General features: G+C 40.4%; 1 protein-coding gene across 1 annotated transcript in view; it reads right to left on the reverse strand.

Moving 5' to 3' along the window:
- Positions 1-19,090, reverse strand: part of LOC126457537 (homogentisate 1,2-dioxygenase) — a 109,848-nt gene that overhangs the window by 29,357 nt on the left and 61,401 nt on the right. Inside the window, exons 5-7 of the mRNA XM_050093895.1 lie at positions 14,804-14,883; positions 14,620-14,719; positions 1,401-1,633 (exon numbers count right to left, since the gene is read on the reverse strand). Of these exons, the coding sequence (XP_049949852.1) occupies positions 1,401-1,633; positions 14,620-14,719; positions 14,804-14,883 (413 nt within the window). The remainder of the gene's footprint in view (positions 1-1,400; positions 1,634-14,619; positions 14,720-14,803; positions 14,884-19,090) is intronic.

Consider the following 19,090-nt stretch of genomic DNA (forward strand, 5'->3'; position numbering starts at 1 on the left):
TCCTTTTAGTGGGATTTACAGAACATGATGAATGTATGACTGAATTCTTGCAGTAACATATAATCTTCATTAGTCTGTCTTAGTATACTTTATACAAAAGCTCAGCCAGCACCATTTATTATCTCTGGTCATCTTGACACTGGTTTATTCTGGTTGTTTTCTTGCTTTTCTGGATAAGATACATTTTTCTTACGGTTAGTGTTAGTATTTTCTATTTTGTTTACATACATTTACGCAAATAAGAAGTAAGAGCCTCGAAAATGGTACCCCAGTTTGTACAGTCTGAAAATCACATCTGTAAGCAATAATTTGGTTGTCAATGTTGGCTGAGGTAATTTCTGCTATATGTCTCCCACTATGGAGATGAGACTGAAACCATTTTTTCACAACTCATTGTACTAGTAGCTCCATTTTAGTGTAGAGTATACACACATTCCACATAGGTTAGTCAAAAATAAAATTACAACTCACTCGAAATACATAGTGCATAATTGCGCTATGTATTTCCAAGATAAGCTAAACTCATCATGTAAATGTAAACATTGGCATAAATGTGCACTGTTACTATATATTGCTGATTTTAACAACTGACAAGCACCAAAAGAGTGATACATATGTAGACATGCCAAGCTCCACAAGGTATTTTTACTGTTGACAAACCTGTTTGTAATTTTATTTTTGACAAACCTTTGTGGAGTGTGTAATATACTTTCGACTAAAATGTTAACATGGCATGACTAATGAGCACAGAGTGGAACATGACATATAACTGAAAAAGTTTTTGAAGATCTAAAAATGACAGTCTTATCTGTAGAAAATGGTCAATGAAAAACAGTTTTGAACACGATCTTGGCTGTAAAATATTTCTTTAAAGTTCATACAGATTGCTCCTTCTCATTTCTCATTATCAGAAACTTCAATCACGTTTGCAGTAGTATTTGCCTATGACAGGACACAAACTGCAGTAGCGTCTGATTTCTCATTTAATTGCTGAGTAAAGTAATTACACATAAATATCTATAATATCAAAGTAATTTTTTTTCCATTGATTGATATGTTTACTGTAGTCCTGACAAGAATGCAGAGATAGCAGAATTTCATGCTCTAGTTTACACTTTATGATAGAGAGTTACCTGCACTTTTGATAGTATTCCCTGATTTCTTCTCCTGTATGTTAGCCTTTGGCCCATGTGATTGTACCAGCTAGTGGGAAGCAACATTAAGTTTCAGGTATATAATTATGGAAGGACAGACCACCACTACCCTTTCGTGGTGTCTTTCTATACTACATTAACTATACTCTCTTTAATGGTGACGGAGGATTATTATTGTGAAATATTTGTGAAGCACTTGGTTTTTACTTTAAAAAAATAAAGAAGTGGAATTAAAAAAATACTTACACAATGATCAAACTGCACTGCATTGATAACCATGAAGAGAGACAAGTCATATTTATATGGCACATAATTCCCATGCCATGCAACGACATCAAAAGGGCTGTGCCCTTGCTGAGCAACAAACAGATGTCCTTGGAATTTACTGATAACTCGGTACTGACTTTCTTCAACTGAACGGTCTTCAAACCATGCAACAGGTGTGAGAAAGTCCCGTGGATTGGCAAGACCATTTGCACCTTAAAATGAAAATGCTTTTAGTTCATTGATTAAGACATGGGATGAATGCTAATATCACATTACAGTACAACAATAAAACAACTGCCGGCCGGTGTGGCCGAGCGGTTCTAGGCGCTTCAGTCTGGAACCGCGCGACCGCTGCGGTCGCAGGTTCGAATCCTACCTCGGGCATGGATGTGTGTGATGTCATTAGGTTAGTTAGGTTTAAGTAGTTCTAAGTTCTAGGGGACTGATGACCTCAGATCTACATCTACATCTACATCTATACTCCGCGAGCCACCTTACGGTGTGTGGCGGAGGGTACTTATTGTACCACTATCTGATCCCCCCTTCCCTGTTCCATTCACGAATTGTGCGTGGGAAGAACGACTGCTTGTAAGTCTCCGTATTTGCTCTAATTTCTCGGATCTTTTCGTTGTGATCATTACGCGAGATATATGTGGGCGGTAGTAATATGTTGCCCATCTCTTCCCGGAATGTGCTCTCTCGTAATTTCGATAATAAACCTCTCCGTATTGTGTAACGCCTTTCTTGAAGTGTCCGCCACTGGAGCTTGTTCAGCATCTCCGTAACGCTCTCGCGCTGACTAAATGTCCCCATGACGAATCGCGCTGCTTTTCGCTGGATCATGTCTATCTCTTCTATTAATCCAACCTGGTAAGGGTCCCATACTGATGAGCAATACTCAAGAATCGGACGAACAAGCGTTTTGTAAGCTACTTCTTTCGTCGATGAGTCACATTTTCTTAGAATTCTTCCTATGAATCTCAACCTGGCGCCTGCTTTTCCCACTATTTGTTTTATGTGATCATTCCACTTCAGATCGCTCCGGATAGTAACTCCTAAGTATTTTACGGTCGTTACCGCTTCCAATGATTTACCACCTATGGCATAATCGTACTGGAATGGATTTCTGCCCCTATGTATGCGCATTATATTACATTTATCTACGTTTAGGGAAAGCTGCCAGCTGTCGCACCATGCATTAATCCTCTGCAGGTCCTCCTGGAGTACGTACGAGTCTTCTGATGTTGCTACTTTCTTGTAGACAACCGTGTCATCTGCAAATAGCCTCACGGAGCTACCGATGTTGTCAACTAAGTCATTTATGTATATTGTAAACAATAAAGGTCCTATCACGCTTCCCTGCGGTACTCCCGAAATTACCTCTACATCTGCAGATTTTGAACCGTTAAGAATGACATGTTGTGTTCTTTCTTCTAGGAAATCCTGAATCCAATCACAAACCTGGTCCGATATTCCGTAAGCTCGTATTTTTTTCACTAAACGTAAGTGCGGAACCGTATCAAATGCCTTCCTGAAGTCCAGGAATACGGCATCAATCTGCTCGCCAGTGTCTACGGCACTGTGAATTTCTTGGGCAAATAGGGCGAGCTGAGTTTCACATGATCTCTGTTTGCGGAATCCATGTTGGTTATGATGAAGGAGATTTGTATTATCTAAGAACGTCATAATACGAGAACACAAAACATGTTCCATTATTCTACAACAGATTGACGTAAGCGAAATAGGCCTATAATTATTCGCATCTGATTTATGACCCTTCTTGAAAATGGGAACGACCTGCGCTTTCTTCCAGTCGATAGGTACTTTACGTTCTTCCAGCGATCTACGATAAATTGCTGATAGAAAGGGGGCAAGTTCTTTAGCATAATCACTGTAGAATCTTAAGGGTATCTCGTCTGGTCCGGATGCTTTTCCGCTACTAAGTGATAGCAGTTGTTTTTCAATTCCGATATCGTTTATTTCAATATTTTCCATTTTGGCGTCCGTGCGACGGCTGAAGTCAGGGACCGTGTTACGATTTTCCGCAGTGAAACAGTTTCGGAACACTGAATTCAGTATTTCTGCCTTTCTTCGGTCGTCCTCTGTTTCGGTGCCATCGTGGTCAACGAGTGACTGAATAGGGGATTTAGATCCGCTTACCGATTTTACATATGACCAAAACTTTTTAGGGTTCTTGTTTAGATTGTTTGCCAATGTTTCATGTTCGAATTCGTTGAATGCTTCTCTCATTGCTCTCTTTACGCTTCGTTCATCTTTTCCTTATCAGCTATGATTCGACTACTCTTAAACCTATGATGAAGCTTTCTTTGTTTCCGTAGTACCTTTCGTACATGATTGTTATACCACGGTGGATCTTTCCCCTCGCTTTGGACCTTAGTCGGTACGAACTTATCTAAGGCGTACTGGACGATGTTTCTGAATTTTTTCCATTTTTGTTCCACATCCTCTTCCTCAGAAATGAACGTTTGATGGTGGTCACTCAGATATTCTGCGATTTGTGCCCTATCACTCTTGTTAAGCAAATATATTTTCCTTCCTTTCTTGGCATTTCTTATTACACTTGTAGTCATTGATGCAACCACTGACTTATGATCACTGATACCCTCTTCTACATTCACGGAGTCGAAAAGTTCCGGTCTATTTGTTGCTATGAAGTCTAAAACGTTAGCTTCACGAGTTGGTTCTCTAACTATCTGCTCGAAGTAATTCTCGGACAAGGCAGTCAGGATAATGTCACAAGAGTCTCTGTCCCTGGCTCCAGTTCTGATTGTGTGACTATCCCATTCTATACCTGGTAGATTGAAGTCTCCCCCTATTACAATAGTATGATCACGAAACTTCTTCACGACATTCTGCAGGTTCTCTCTGAGGCGCTCAACTACTACGGTTGCTGATGCAGGTGGTCTATAGAAGCATCCGACTATCATATCTGACCCATAGTGCTCAGAGCCATTTGAACCATTTGAATAAAACAACTGGCAGATCAGATGTTTAACTAACTGTCCTCCTTACTTAATCTGAGCTCATTTATAACAGTTCACCAATACAAAGTGCAAGCAAATAAAGTGGGCTCTAATAACCCATCATTATTACAAGCAAATAGATAAAGTGGACTCTGACAATCCATCATTATTACAAGCAACATGATAGTGGAGTTTTGCATTGTATGACTAAGTTATCTTGACTACAAGCCTTAGCATATATATTTGTTTTGTAATGACCTGCATACTCTTGTTTCATAAGTAAGCCCATAAACTATGAATTGTGGGACAAGAAATAGTCACAACATTATTTAACAATAAAGGAAACTCCTGGATGGAACAGTACATAATATACAGGAAAGACAACTGCTCACCTATACTGGACTGTAGTGAGGCAAATAACAGAAAACAATTCACACATTAGCTTTCAAGCTATTGCTCTCTTTCTCCAAATAGTACATGCAGTCATGAACACAACTAAACAGGTGCCCAAAGTCACACTTCCACACTGCGACTGGTTATTGATTATTAAGGGCAGTGGCATAGGTGGACGGAGATGAGAAGATGGTAAGGAAGGACACATGAGGCAAGGAGGGGGTAGCAGGATAGTGTGGGGCAGGTCTTTTGACAGATGACTCACTGACTGCACAACTAAAGGATTTCAGAGGGCAGGGTGTATAAGTGATAGAGGATGGAGAGGGTGGGAAAGGGAATGAGAGATAGATGCAAATGAAAGGGAAGACAGGAAGCACAAAGAGAAAAAAAGGGAAATAGGTGGGGAAGGGGGGGGATGGGAGGGAGTGAGGGAGGGAGAGAGAGAGAGAAAGAGAGAGAGAGACAGAGAGAGAGAGAGAGGATTTTTTTCACATGAGGGGCGGAGGGGGGGGGGGGGGGGGTAAGAAGAGTGGTGGGAGAAGGCAGTACACAATCTGAAGAGGGAAGGAGTGGTGTGGACAGGAGAGAGAAGAGAGAAGGAAAAAAGGTAAGATAGGGCAGTGAATAACAGGTTAGTGGAGGTTTAAGTCAAGATGACTGTGATAATGTAGGATATCCTGGCTAGACAATTGCCACCTGTGTAGTTGAGAGAAACTTGTGGTGAAAGTGTGTATCCCAAAGCCTCGTGAGGTGAAACAGCTGTGGAAGTCATTTGTGTTGTGATGTGCATCATTTTTGGCAACTGGGTGGTCAATTCTGCAGTTTACCATATTTTGTTGGTGGCCATTCACATGAGTAGACAGTTGGTTACTTGTCATGCCCAATTGTAATGCTGTACAATAATTGCAGTATAGCTGATGTATAATGAGAACAACATTATGAACAAGATAAATTGCTACTCACCATAAATGTGACTCTCTGAGTTGAAGATAGGCATAACAAAAAGACTGTTACACACTGAGCTTTCAGTCAAAGCCTACTAGGTGCTGCCTGGCAGAGCACACTGGGACTAGAAGGCGGCAGGACAAGGCTGCCAGGCACAGCATCAGGTAGCCGTAGGGGAGAGGTTTGGGGGGAGCGGATATAGGGAGTGGAAAAAAGAGGTTCAGAGAAGGGGAAAAGACTGAGGTATGTTGGCAGAGTGTGGCACACCTCTACGACACCTTAAACACCCACTTTCTGCATACTTCCCAAAATCCACAAAACCAATGGTCCTGGACACCCCATTGTAACTTGTTATTGTGCCCCACCAAAGTAATTTTGGCCCTCATTGATCAACACATCCAACCAATTGTCCAAAATCTAGCCTTCCACTTTGAAGATATCAACCAGTTCCTTTGCTGACTTTCCACATCCCCACCCCTTTACCTCCTGGATCCCTACTCATCACTGTTGATGCCACTTCCCCAAACATCAGCATCCTTCAGGCCCATGGTCTTGCCACTGTTGAACACTACCTCTCCCAGTGTCGTTCAGATTTCAGACCCACTGTCTCATTCCTTATACACTTTACTAACATTATCCTAACACACAACTACTTCTCCTTTGAAGGGAAGGTGTACAAACAAAACCACAACACAGCCATGGGCACCCACATTGCACCCGCCTATGCCAACCTGTTTATGGACCACTTAGAGAAAACCTTCCTAGCCTCCTAAAATCCCAAACCCCTGATCTGATTCAGATTCTTCTGGATATGTCAGACATATGGTCTGGACTTGGGGCCAAAACATCCTATTTTCATTCCTTCATAATCTCAACACCTTTTCTCCCATCTGTTTCACCTGGCTCTTCTCAACCCAGCGTGCCACTTTCCTGAACATTGACCTCCGCCTCTCAGATGGCTCCACTCATATGCCTTCCCATCTGTTTCAACTGGCTCTCCTCAATCGAGGGTGAAAACATGCCACCCTTCTGGAAATTAACCTCCTCATCTCAGATCGCTCCACCCATGGCTCTGCTCACTTTAAACATATCAACCATACCTGTGTTTTGACAGCAGCCATCCCTTACACACTAAAAGTCACTCCCGTACAACATGGCCACTGGGCGGCATAATTGCAGTGGCAAGAACTCTCTTGTCCATTATGTTGATAGTCTCACAAAAACCTTCAAGACAGACAGTCTACAAACAGGTTTCCTGCGCCATATCCGTATACAACCCCAATCCACCAACCACCCCAAGAACTGGTTACAAGGGAGTGTCCCCTTCATCACCCAGTACCAACCCAGACTGGAACAACTGAACCACATCCTTTGCACTCTTTTAATTATCTATCATCATGCCCTAAAATGAGGGACATCGTACCCAAGATCCTTCCCAAACCTCATAAAGTGGTGTTCTATCACCCACCCAACCTCCATAACATCCTAGTCAATTCACAGGGATCTTATTCCTGTGGAAGATCCACATGCAAGACCTACCCAATCTACCCACCCAGTACTTCCTATTCCAGTCCCATTACAGGCTTGTCCTAGCCCATTAGAAGCCAGACCTCCTGTGAAAGCCACAGTGTCCTACACTAGCTGTGCTGGATCACTGCACAGGTTTTTGTATTGGTTTGACTACCAGCCAACTGTCTAGCAGAATGAATGACCACTGCCAGACTGTCACCAAGAGCAAAGTGGACTGCCCCTATGGCACAGCATGCAGCTGAATGTAACATGCTTGATTTTAATAGTTATTTCACTACTCGAGCTATCTCAGCTTCACAAATGGGAGTTACCCTTACAACTCATTCTCCACTCCCAAAATTATCCCAGCCTAAACCTATGATAACCTACTGGCCCCACACCCTACACCCAAAAGTTTCTGCCCCCTCCATCCTATCACCTCCTCCAAGATCTTGTCCTTTCACCCTAATTGTGCACTGGTCTTTGACAGTGCATCCTTTTCTGCTCCTCTCATTTTCCATTTCCCCTCAACTCCCCCACAGCCTCATGACACTGCAACTGGCAGTCTTGTCCTGCCACATTCTAGTCCCTGCATGCTCTGCCACACAGTGTTCTTCTCTCTTCCAACCTACCTGTACCCTGCTATTCCCTCCCCCTTCCCTGGCCCTCTCTGGAATGCTGCTTGTGTTCCACAGACAGCTGCAGTCTGTCCAGAGCAGCTGGAATTAGGGGTCAGGCATACATGAGATGTACCTGCTTGTGTGACTGTGTGTGTACTTTGGGTGCTTTCTTTTCTTTCCTGAAGAAGGCCTTGCCCAATATCTCAGTGTGTAACAGCCTTTTCACTGTGCCTCTCTGCAACTCATTTTTATAGTGAGAAGCAATCTGTTGTTGTTGTGGTGGTCTTCGGTCCAGAGACTGGTTTCATGTAGCTCTCCATGCCATGCTACTCTATCCTGTGCAAGCTTCTTCAAGTAACTACTGCAACCTACATCCTTATGAATCTGCTTAGTGTATTCATCTCTTGGTCTCCTACGATTTTTACCCTCCACGCTGCTCTCCTATACTAAAGTGGTGATCCTTTGATGCCTCAGGATATGTCATATCGGCCGGTCGGTGTGGCCGTGCGGTTCTAGGTGCTTCAGTCTGGAACCGCGTGACCGCTACTGTCGCAGGTTCGAATCCTGCCTCGGGCATGGATGTGTGTGATATCCTTAGGTTAGTTAGGTTTAAGTAGTTCTAAGTTCTAGGGGACTGATGACCACAGATGTTACGTCCCATAGTGCTCAGAGCCATTTGAACCAATTTTATGTCATATCCTACCACCCAATCCCTTCTTCCAGTCAAGTTGTGCCACAAATTTCTCTTCTCCCCAGTTCTATTCAGTACCTCCTCATTAGTTATATGACCTACCCATCTAATCTTCAGCATTCTTCTGTAGCACCACATTTCGAAAGCTTCTCTTCTCTTCTTGTCCAAACTATTTATTGTCCATGTTTCACTTCCATACATGGCTACACTCCATACAAATACTTTCAGAAACGCCTTCCTGACACTTAAATCTAAACTCGATGTTAACAAATTTCTTTTCTTCAGAAACACTTTCCTTGCCATAGCCAGTCTACATTTTATACCCTCTCTACTTCAAACATCATCAGTTATTTTGCTCCCCAAATAACAAAACTCATCTACTACTTTAAATGTCTCATTTCCTAATGTAATTCCCTCAGCATCACCCAACTTAATTCGACTACATTCCATTATCCTCGTTTTGCTTTTGTTGATGTTCATCTTATATCCTCCTTTCAAGTCACTGTCCATTCTGTTCAATTGCTCTTCCAGGTCCTTTGCTGTCTCTGATAGAATTACAATGTCATCGGTGAACCTCAAAATTTGTGTTTCTTCTCCATGGATTTTAATTCCTACTCTGAATTTTTCTTTTGTTTCCTTTACTGGTTGCTCAATATACAGATTGAATAACATCAGGTATAGGCTACAATCCTGTCTCACTCCCTTCCCAACAACTGCTTCCCTTTCATGCCCTTCCTTTATAACTGCCATCTTGTTTCTGAACAAACTGTAAATAGCCTTTTGCTCCCTGTATTTTACCCCTGCAAAATTCAGAATTTGAAAGAGAGTATTCAAGTCAACATTTTCAAAAGCTTTCTCTAAGTCTACAAATGCTAGAAATGTAGGTTTGCCTTTCCTTAATTCATCTTTTAAGATAAGTCATAGGGTCAGTATTACCTCATGTGTTCCAACATTTCTACGGAATACTAACTGAAGCAATCTACCCTCTTCATAATATTGTTGATATTCCATCCTATACTTTTCATTGTTTGATATATATCACATGGCTGCTTTCATATGTGGCCCTTCCTTTTTATTAGGTACGAAATGCCTGTGACTGGACTGTGGTTGGAGGCGGTATGTGGGACATGTCTTCCATCTATGCCCACTACAAGGGAATGAACATGGGTGCAGGATTTGGAGCAGGAGTGGAATAGGGATGGAATGGACAAGGACATTCTGTAGTTTGGGTGAGTAGTGGAACATGACTTTGGGTGATGTGGGTAGAATTTTTGGTAGTATATCCCTCATCTCAGGTATGATGAGAGGTGAATAATGTGGCTGATTTTCTCAAGACCATGTATTTGTAGATTTGGGATTTGAAAGTAAAGTAATGAGTGCTCTACTACAACTTGCTGCTCTTGCAGTGACAGCCCTTTTCAGACATATTATTCCAGAGATGTTTTTAGCATATTTGCCGCTGCCAGCTTGTGAGACACAATTTGACTGTTAGCAGATCGCATATGTTTATTTGTAAATGCATTGTTTATTTACTGCTGCCCATGTCAATTCACCTTCCTATCTTCAACCTTTCTTAACAATTCTTTTCAGTCATTGCTTTTGTCTTCCACCTGCCCAACCATGAATCCATGCTCATTCTACCTCTGCCAATTCTGAAAACTCTCTTTTGCCCTAGAGAAACTTGAATCACATGTCCTCTTTCTGAAATTTTCTCTGGCACTTGGTATCTCTCCTAATGGGCTTACCATTAAAACTGGCATCTCAAGATGTCACTCGTCCTACAGTAAGAACCTTCACCTTTTCCCATTCCATCAATTCTTCACCCTCACCAGTCTGGTCCTTCATAATCATACAATCCAAGCTCAAACCACATTTGACAGCCTTTACTCCTTTCACAAAATCCTTTTACTCTATGATAACAGCTTCCCATCACTGCCCATCAAGGAATGGAACAGCCTTCTCAGCAACATCAGAGGAAGCTGTTCCAGCCATTCCTGTCTTACATCCACAGGGATTACCTATAGGCAAGAAAGAGCCTATCACTCCAACTCCTCATGCCCTGCTGACATACTCTGCCTTCAAAACTCCAAAAATTTCCTCTGCCTCCATGAAACACACTGAACATCCATCCTATAGCACTGTCATCAACATTTCACCAAAATTCTGACCCCTGCAAAAGTCTCAATACTCTCTAAGGGTCTCACCATTAGCCAGAACTCTTAAGTTCAATCATGCTGGACTTGTGAAGGACCTTCTTTCCCTTACTCATTCTCTGCAGTGGAAACAATTTTTTGCCATGCACCCCAAAGACAACAGCCAACCAAAACCACACACAGCCTCCAACCTGTGATCCTCCTGTCCTTCCAGCCTGTCATCCCTTGTAATCTTCCAGGAATTCCTCACTTCTAAGCTGACCTCACCTTTCTTTCCTAAATCGCTCTCTATTGAGTTGGAAGTCACTCATATAGAACACACAGCTATCCATAACCTGAAAACCAATCCAAACATTGTCATCCTTCCCACAGAAAAAAGTTCCATCACTTTCTGACACCTCTGCATTTGAATCTTATGATCATGATCCCATTCCTGAAGTTTAACATGACCTCCAGCACCTCCTCAAGGCCTTAGGTATATCCCAAAACCAGACACCTGAAACCATTGTCCTCCTTCCTCACACAAGCAACCCCCCCCCCCCCCCCCCCCCCCCACCTTTTGGATTCTTACCTTTCACCTATCCCCCAAACCCAACATTACATGTCTCCTTACCTTACCAGTTATCCCACTGCCACTGGTCACAATGCTCCCACAGAAGAAACCTCTGCCTTTGATGACAAATACTTCCAAACTATTGTCTGTAACCTCCTATCCTACATTCAAGAAATTGACCACTTCCTTCAACACCTTTCCACAGTTCCTGTACCATAGCTACAAAACTCCTTGTTGGTCACCATGGATGTGATGTCCTCATACACCAACATCCTCTATTCCCATGGCTGCAACACCATGGAGCACAGTCTTTTCAAACACCCTCCCAATACCAATCCTACCACCTCATTCCTAACCCTCCTAGCCAAGAACTTCCTGACCCACCATTATTTCACTTTTGAAGGCCAAATCTATAAACAAATCCATGGTACTGCCTTGAGTACATGCATGGCACCAACCTATGCAAACTTGTTTATGGGCAATCTGGAAGAATCCTTTCTATCCAATCAACACCTAAAGCCTCTTATCTGGTACAGATTCATTGATGACATTTTCATGCTCTTGACTCATGGCAGGAACAACCTCTGCTTTTTCCTCTGTAACCTCAACACTTATTCCCAAATTCTTTTCACTGGTCCTTCTCAACTCGATATGCCACCTTCCTAGATGTTGGACTCAATGTTCCATGTCAAAAAGTCCCTTCCTTACTGCCTTGCCAGATCTACAGTGGAAAGCAGCCATTGTCAGTACATACCAATAAGCCTTCCAGAGTGTTTATTGGCATTCAGAATGAACTCAAAAATTGTGATGAGGGATCTTCATCAGCTATAGAATATTTCAGAACAAATGAAAATTTGTGCTGAACTGGGACTCAAACCTAGATTTCCGGTCTGTCGCGGGCTGTCGCCTTAACACTTTGACTATCCAAGTATGCTTCCAGGTGTAGCCCAACTCTTCACTTGTCCTGGTATCCAGTTTCCCTCGTGCTTGTACTGCATTACTGTGATTCTCATCCAGGGAGAGTAGACACTAGGACAAATGGAGATCTGGGCCACTCCTGGAAGTGTGCTTGGTCAGCTGATGGGGTTAAGGCAACCCTTCACGACATGCAGGAAATTCAAGTTCAAGTCCCAGTCCAGCACAAATTTTCATTCATTCTGAAATATTCTACAGCTGATGCAGAGCCATAATTGCAATTTGTGAGTTCATTCTTAATTGAATCTGGTTGTTGAACATCACTGTATTGTCTCAGACTATGCATTGCAACCTTCATTGATGGATGATATCTCATCCATCTCATCCATAAACAGACATCTCATGTCATTTCCTCTTTGGACAAAGTAAACCTGTTAACCAGCCACTGACTAGTACTCCTTTGACCACTCAGTATCTCCCTGGGCCTGGAAAGGTCAGCCACATCCTTCACATCTTGTCACTTCCTGAGATGAGAGATATTCTACTGAAAATACCACCCACATCACCCAAAGTAGTGCTCCACTGCCCTTCCACCCTACAGAATATCCTTATCCATCCCTATTCTAACTGTGCACCCAATCCTGCATCCCATGAGTCATTCCCTTGTGGTTGACCCAAGTGCAAGACCTGTCCCCACACGAGCTCCTACCACAGTCCTGTCGCAGGTATTTCCTACCCAATAAAATGCATGAACACATTTGAAAGCAGCCATGTTATGTATCACTTATGCTGCAATTACTGTACGGCATGTGTGCATGACAAATAACCAACTGTCTACTCACATGAATGACCACCAACAAAATGTGGCAAACTGGAAACTTCAGTTCAGAGGCATTCAGTTGATGAACATGCTGCATGCCACAACGCAAATGACTGCAACAGCTGCTTCACTTCACGGGCCTTTTGGATACCCCCTTCCAACACAAGTTTCTCTCAACTGCACACAGGTGGAAATTGTCTCTCCAGCATATCCTGCATTCCACTAACATCCTGGCCTAAAACCTCCAATATCATGTTTGCCATTGCCTCACCTTTATCTTATGATGGAAGGAAGAAATTTTATCACTTACTACATTCTTGATTTTCATGGAGTAAAACTGTTGCATCAGGCACATTTATTTAATTTATTACTTCCTTGAAATTAACTCTATTCACAACACATTTTTCAGACAGTATCCACACATACCAATGAACATTCCTGCAAAATTATATCATTTTATGACACACAATTCAGCACATATGATGTCTTAAACACTGAGATGCATCATAAACTAGTTTTTGTTTATAACAAGGCAAAAATTACCCATATTAATACTCATTCAGGCTTTGATAAGGAGAGCACTTGCTTCCAACAAACCTTAAACATAATTTCAAACCTTTTTTACATTTTTCTCACTTACATGCTTGAAGTCAAATATTTCACACATTAATTCATTTATAAAGTAATCTTAATTACAAGGCTATTTTATAAGTGAGTGTTCAGTTTTTTGAAGAATTAAGGATGTTCAAGTACCTAAATAACTGCCACTAGTACTAGAAGGAAATAGTCTTGAAATGCTGGAAAGAGGGGAATGACTAAATGTAGAAATACGAAATAATGCATTCTGTTTGTGAGATGTTGATATGTCTGCAAGGCTGTTAATTAGATTATTTTCTTATGGGCTCCTCCATTCATTCACATATTGTGTTCTGTAAAACCTATTGTGGAGGAGAACATTCAAGGATGTGGATCAAGTTGAGTTATATTTTGACAACTGCTAATTTGCTCATACTGATAACTATGAAAACTTCTTTTTACATGTTTATGTCTGATAGGTGAAGACAGCTGCTTGGGAAGAGACACTTCTACTGCTCACTTGCTATTTTTATCTAATACCTGAAACAAAGCATTTGTGTAACTTTACACAAGCAATTATCATCTGTGTATGTATTGATAACGTGAAAAGCTGATTAATGCAAACATTAGAAATATGTGAAATTTGCATCTCTGAGTCCAAAAATGCTGGTAAATTGTAGAAATAGGTAATGAGGTATTCTTATTTTGTTTTTGAGTAGCTTTGGATGTGACTTATTTTGTATTATATGATTGCAGTTTGTATATCCTTGAGGTATGATAAAGTCATTGAACTCTCACTGAATCAGTTCAGATTTACAGAATTTGATGAAACATTGAAACAAAGTTTCACTGTAGCATTTTTGTATAGGCTGATTTCATCTTAGTGTCAACTGAAGTAAATTAAAGATAACACACAAGAATTTTTTATTAACTTTCAAACTGTGAAATCCTAAAAGACTTCTTTGGCTACTACATAAGACAACTATTTGAGAGATAAGACTGCATCTGAATCTTGACTGAGTAAATCTGTTCCACTTACCAATAGGTCCTAGGTATGGGAGCTGGAAATGATTATCAAAAACTTCCAGTATATAGCCTCGTGATGGTTTGGTAACATGCACATTAAACCTCATACCTTGCTGTAACACAAATAATCAATATGCGTAATCAGTTTTCAAATTAATTTAAAATTAATGATGCAGAATTATGAATGGTTTAGTTACCTGGATGACACAGATTTCATTTGGAGAAACAGTCATTTTCCCAAATTCTGTTGTAATATACAGTACACCTTGCTGTGGCACTGAAACAGTTACGGGCAGTCAGCTATTGCTTGTGTTATAAATGTCTTTCCTCTATGTATATAGAAGATTTTATAATTTGTGTTACTGCACAAAAATGAATTTTCTATTGGAAAAACTAATTTTCAGTGAGATCTGTCCAAATTTTGTTTTAATAATATGGTATAATTTGAAAAATGTAGCATAAGAGGTGTGACTGGAAAGTTTTAAGAGTGGATCCACTACTGCTTATTGGTTTGGCAGGCAGGTACACAGAGAGTGGAGAGTGTGTCATTGCTTTGTCCTTGAATGCCCTCTGACAGAAAACTGCATTTCCTTTATTCAGTTCATTGTGGGAGCTGGTTGAGTGCAGGTCTGTTAGGGCTTGTTGCCAGATTCTGTGTGAAAATGGATGTAAAAACAGAGCAACGAATTTGTGTTAAATTTTGTTTTAAAACCAGGAAATCAGCTTCTGAGACTTACAAACTATTAAAAACAGCTTTTGGAGATAATTGTATGAGCCAGTCAAATGTTTCGTCTGTTTCAACAGATTTAAAAACAGCCACAAACTATTTGATGATGTGCTGTTCTTCCACATCAAAAACGAATGAAAATGTTGTGAAAGTTCGCGACTTAGCACACTCTGATCATAGACTTACAATTAGAGAGATTGCTGATAAACTTAATTTAAGTTTCTATGCAGTTCAGTCAATTTTAACTGAAGATCTGAACATGTGTCGAGTGTCCACAAAATTCATTCCGAAAGTGTTGTCAAGTGACTAGTGACAATACCGACTTGAAGTGTGCCAAGAACTGATTAATTGGACTAAAAATGACACAGATTTGTTAAATATGGTAATTACAGGTGACAAATTGTGGGTATATGGATATGATCCTGAAACCAAATTGCAGTCTGCACAGTGGAAGACTCCAGGTTCACCACGACCTTAAGCATGGCAAAGTCGGTAGAAGGTGAAGACAATGTCGGTGATTTTTTTCAATTATACAAGTATTGTGCATCATGAATTTACCCCTGGAGGACAGACAATTAACCAGGAATAGTACAAAAGTGTCCTTGAGTGTTTGCACAAAAAGGTGTGGAAGAAAAGGCCTGCATTGTGGAAAGACAGGAGTTGGGTGCTACACAATGACAATGTTCCAGCTCATTGTGCCTTCTCCATTGTTGAATTTTTGATCACATTCAAACTTCCTGTGCATCCACAACTACCATATTCCCCTGATTTTGCCCCTGCAGACTTCTACCTGTTTTCTAAACTGAAATTTTCTCTGAAATGGAAGCGATTGACTCAATTGAAGACATACAGGCAAATACGGAGAGCATTCTTAACACACTTCACGAAAAAAATTTCCAGGAATGTTTCCGAAAGTGGAAACACCATTGGAACCAGTGTGTTCAGTCAGAAGGGGACTAGTTTGAAGGAGATGCATCACAGTAGCATGTAAGTACCACCTTTGTACAAGTACAAGCCCATTCTTAAAACTATCCAATTGCACCTCATATGTGTGGTAATGAGTGCACTGCTGTGGAAAATGTAAAGTTCAGAGGTTACACATATGATGTAAACAAATACTTCAAACATGTGAAAAGAAACAAGTGTATTTACAATAAAAACAATTATCCCAAGTGACCAGCTGGACATGAAATGCATAATAATTGAGATAAGACATTGTGGATAATGAAATGAGGGATGTTGTCTTCTATTTAGATAATAACAGAACAGGCTTCAAAACACTATGACATCAGAAAGGACTCAAAGCTACGGTTTCATCAAACCAGATGCCTGTATGAAAGAATTTTTAAAAGTCTGTAATTATAGTAATCTGGCATTGCAAAATCTCTGCATAGTATGATTCAGTGGTGCAAATGATGTTTATAAAAATGAGCTTAGTGAAGCTACTTGAACACGGAAGATGATCACAAACAGAATAAAAGATCAAAAAGTTCTTGCAATAGGCTTACGTTACAGGCATGTTCTAATGATATGGTCATACGTAAACAAGGAAATCCAGAAAGCCAACAAGATTTACCAAATAATTTACCAAAAAATTGCAGATCTAAGGATAATGTTTTCTTTCTTGATACAACTGATTTTTAAAGAATGTGCATCATGAAACACGAAAACCACTTAAACAAGAAAGGCAAATCCTATTTTATGTTAAAAAAAACATGCAAGATAATGAAAACTATTTACATAAATAATGAAATAAATGATCCAATTCTGTTGGAGACAATGGAACATCCAGACAGAAGAGGCTCCACTCAAAAATGCAACCAGCAACTGGCTACTGAAGGTAAGCCTGCCCTCCTACACACAGATTCCACTGAAACAACAGCTGCAAAAGAAGCATATTCTGGAAGACATACGAATGAAAAATTCAACAAATTCATGAATATATTCAAACTAAAATGTGAGGAAGCATTTCCTAAAATAATACATTATGTTGGGGAATCTACTAAAAAAGTACTGGGCTGCAGAATGTATCAGGAAATCCTCTGAAACTCTGAAATATATTATTTCAATCAAACATAATAAGAGTGATCCAGCCTTCTTACAGTCTTTCTCAAATAGAAAAGGATGTACAGAGAACTGCTGCAGGATAAAATGATAAGACCACACAGAACTCAAACAATAAAAGCAAACTCATTTGGAATATAGTAAAACAAGAAACTGGAAACACAAAGCCAAAACAGATTAACATAAAAAATAGAAATAAAGATAGTGTAGCAGATAACACTAAGGACGTGACCAACTTTGTAAACGCCGGCCGAAGTGGCCGTGCGGTTAAAGGCGCTGCAGTCTGGAACCGCAAGACCGCTACGGTCGCAGGTTCGAATCCTGCCTCGGGCATGGATGTTTGTGATGTCCTTAGGTTAGTTAGGTTTAACTAGTTCTAAGTTCTAGGGGACTAATGACCTCAGCAGTTGAGTCCCATAGTGCTCAGAGCCATTTTTTTGAACTTTGTAAACAACTACTTTAGTAATATGGCAACCAAACTGGAAGAAAAGATTCAAAAAGTACAACATTCAGCTGCAAATAACTATGTACCTTACACAATGCTGCTGCTACATTCAACTGGGGATGAAATCAGTATGATTGTACAGAAATTTAAGAGTAAAATGTCCACAGCTCTAAATGAATTTTCAATGTGTCTACTAAAAGACTGCATTAGCAGCATCTAAGCTAACAGACATTATAAATGAGTCATTTTCATCAGGTTGCTTCCCTGATCATCTAAAGCATTCAGAATTCTTCCCATAGACAAAAAAGGTGATACAGGAAATATAGAGAATTACAGATCAGTTTCATTGTTGTCTTCTTTTTCAAAAATAATAAAAACTATTATCAAAAGCAGACTTATCAATTATGTAAATAAATACCAACTGCTGTGCAAAGAGCAGTTTGGTTTCAGGTCTGGAAAAGGAAAAGAAGTTGCTGTAGCAAAATTTACAAAAATAGTTTTAGAAGGCCTAGATAAATGAGGACAAATAACAGACATTTTCCTAGATCTTAGTAAAGCATCTGACACAGTGGATCAGGAAATACTTCTGGGTAAACTTGAAGTGGTAGGAATACGGTGGTGAATAGATGGTTTAGCTCTTACATAGCATACAGAGTGCAGAGGGCAGAGATATCCCAAATTTCAAGTGACTCAAATTATTTGGTTAAACATCTTTCAGATGAAGAATACTAAAGATCCTCAAGGGCCTGAGTTTGACTCATTACTGTTTTTCATTTGCATTAATGACTTCCTTCTGTGGGTCACACATGGAAAAATGCTGTTATTTGATGATGACAGCAGTACAGTAATTAAGACAGAACACAAGAGACATAAAAGTAAAGGCTGAACAGGCACCTATGGTGGCCCACTATGGTCAAATGACAATAAAGTAACTCTTAATGTAAAGGTGACTAATAACATGAGTTTCTATATAAATAAAAAACCTTATATGACAAAGCTTAAAGCACATAATGAGTCGGGGGTATCTCCAGAAACTTATTTCGACTAGAATCTCGCTGACTGTAGTAGAATTGTCTTCAGTGATGAGTTCTGCTTCGAACTGAGCCCCAATAATCAGCAATGATATGTCTGGAGATGTCCCAGATATTGATGGAATACCAATCTGACTGTCACCCACCATGTGGCTAAACCACCATAAGTGATGGTCTGGGATGCCATTTCATTTTATGGTAGGACCCCTATGGTTGT

This window comes from Schistocerca serialis, chromosome 2 (assembly GCF_023864345.2).
Source record: "Schistocerca serialis cubense isolate TAMUIC-IGC-003099 chromosome 2, iqSchSeri2.2, whole genome shotgun sequence".
NCBI lineage: Eukaryota > Metazoa > Arthropoda > Insecta > Orthoptera > Acrididae > Schistocerca > Schistocerca serialis.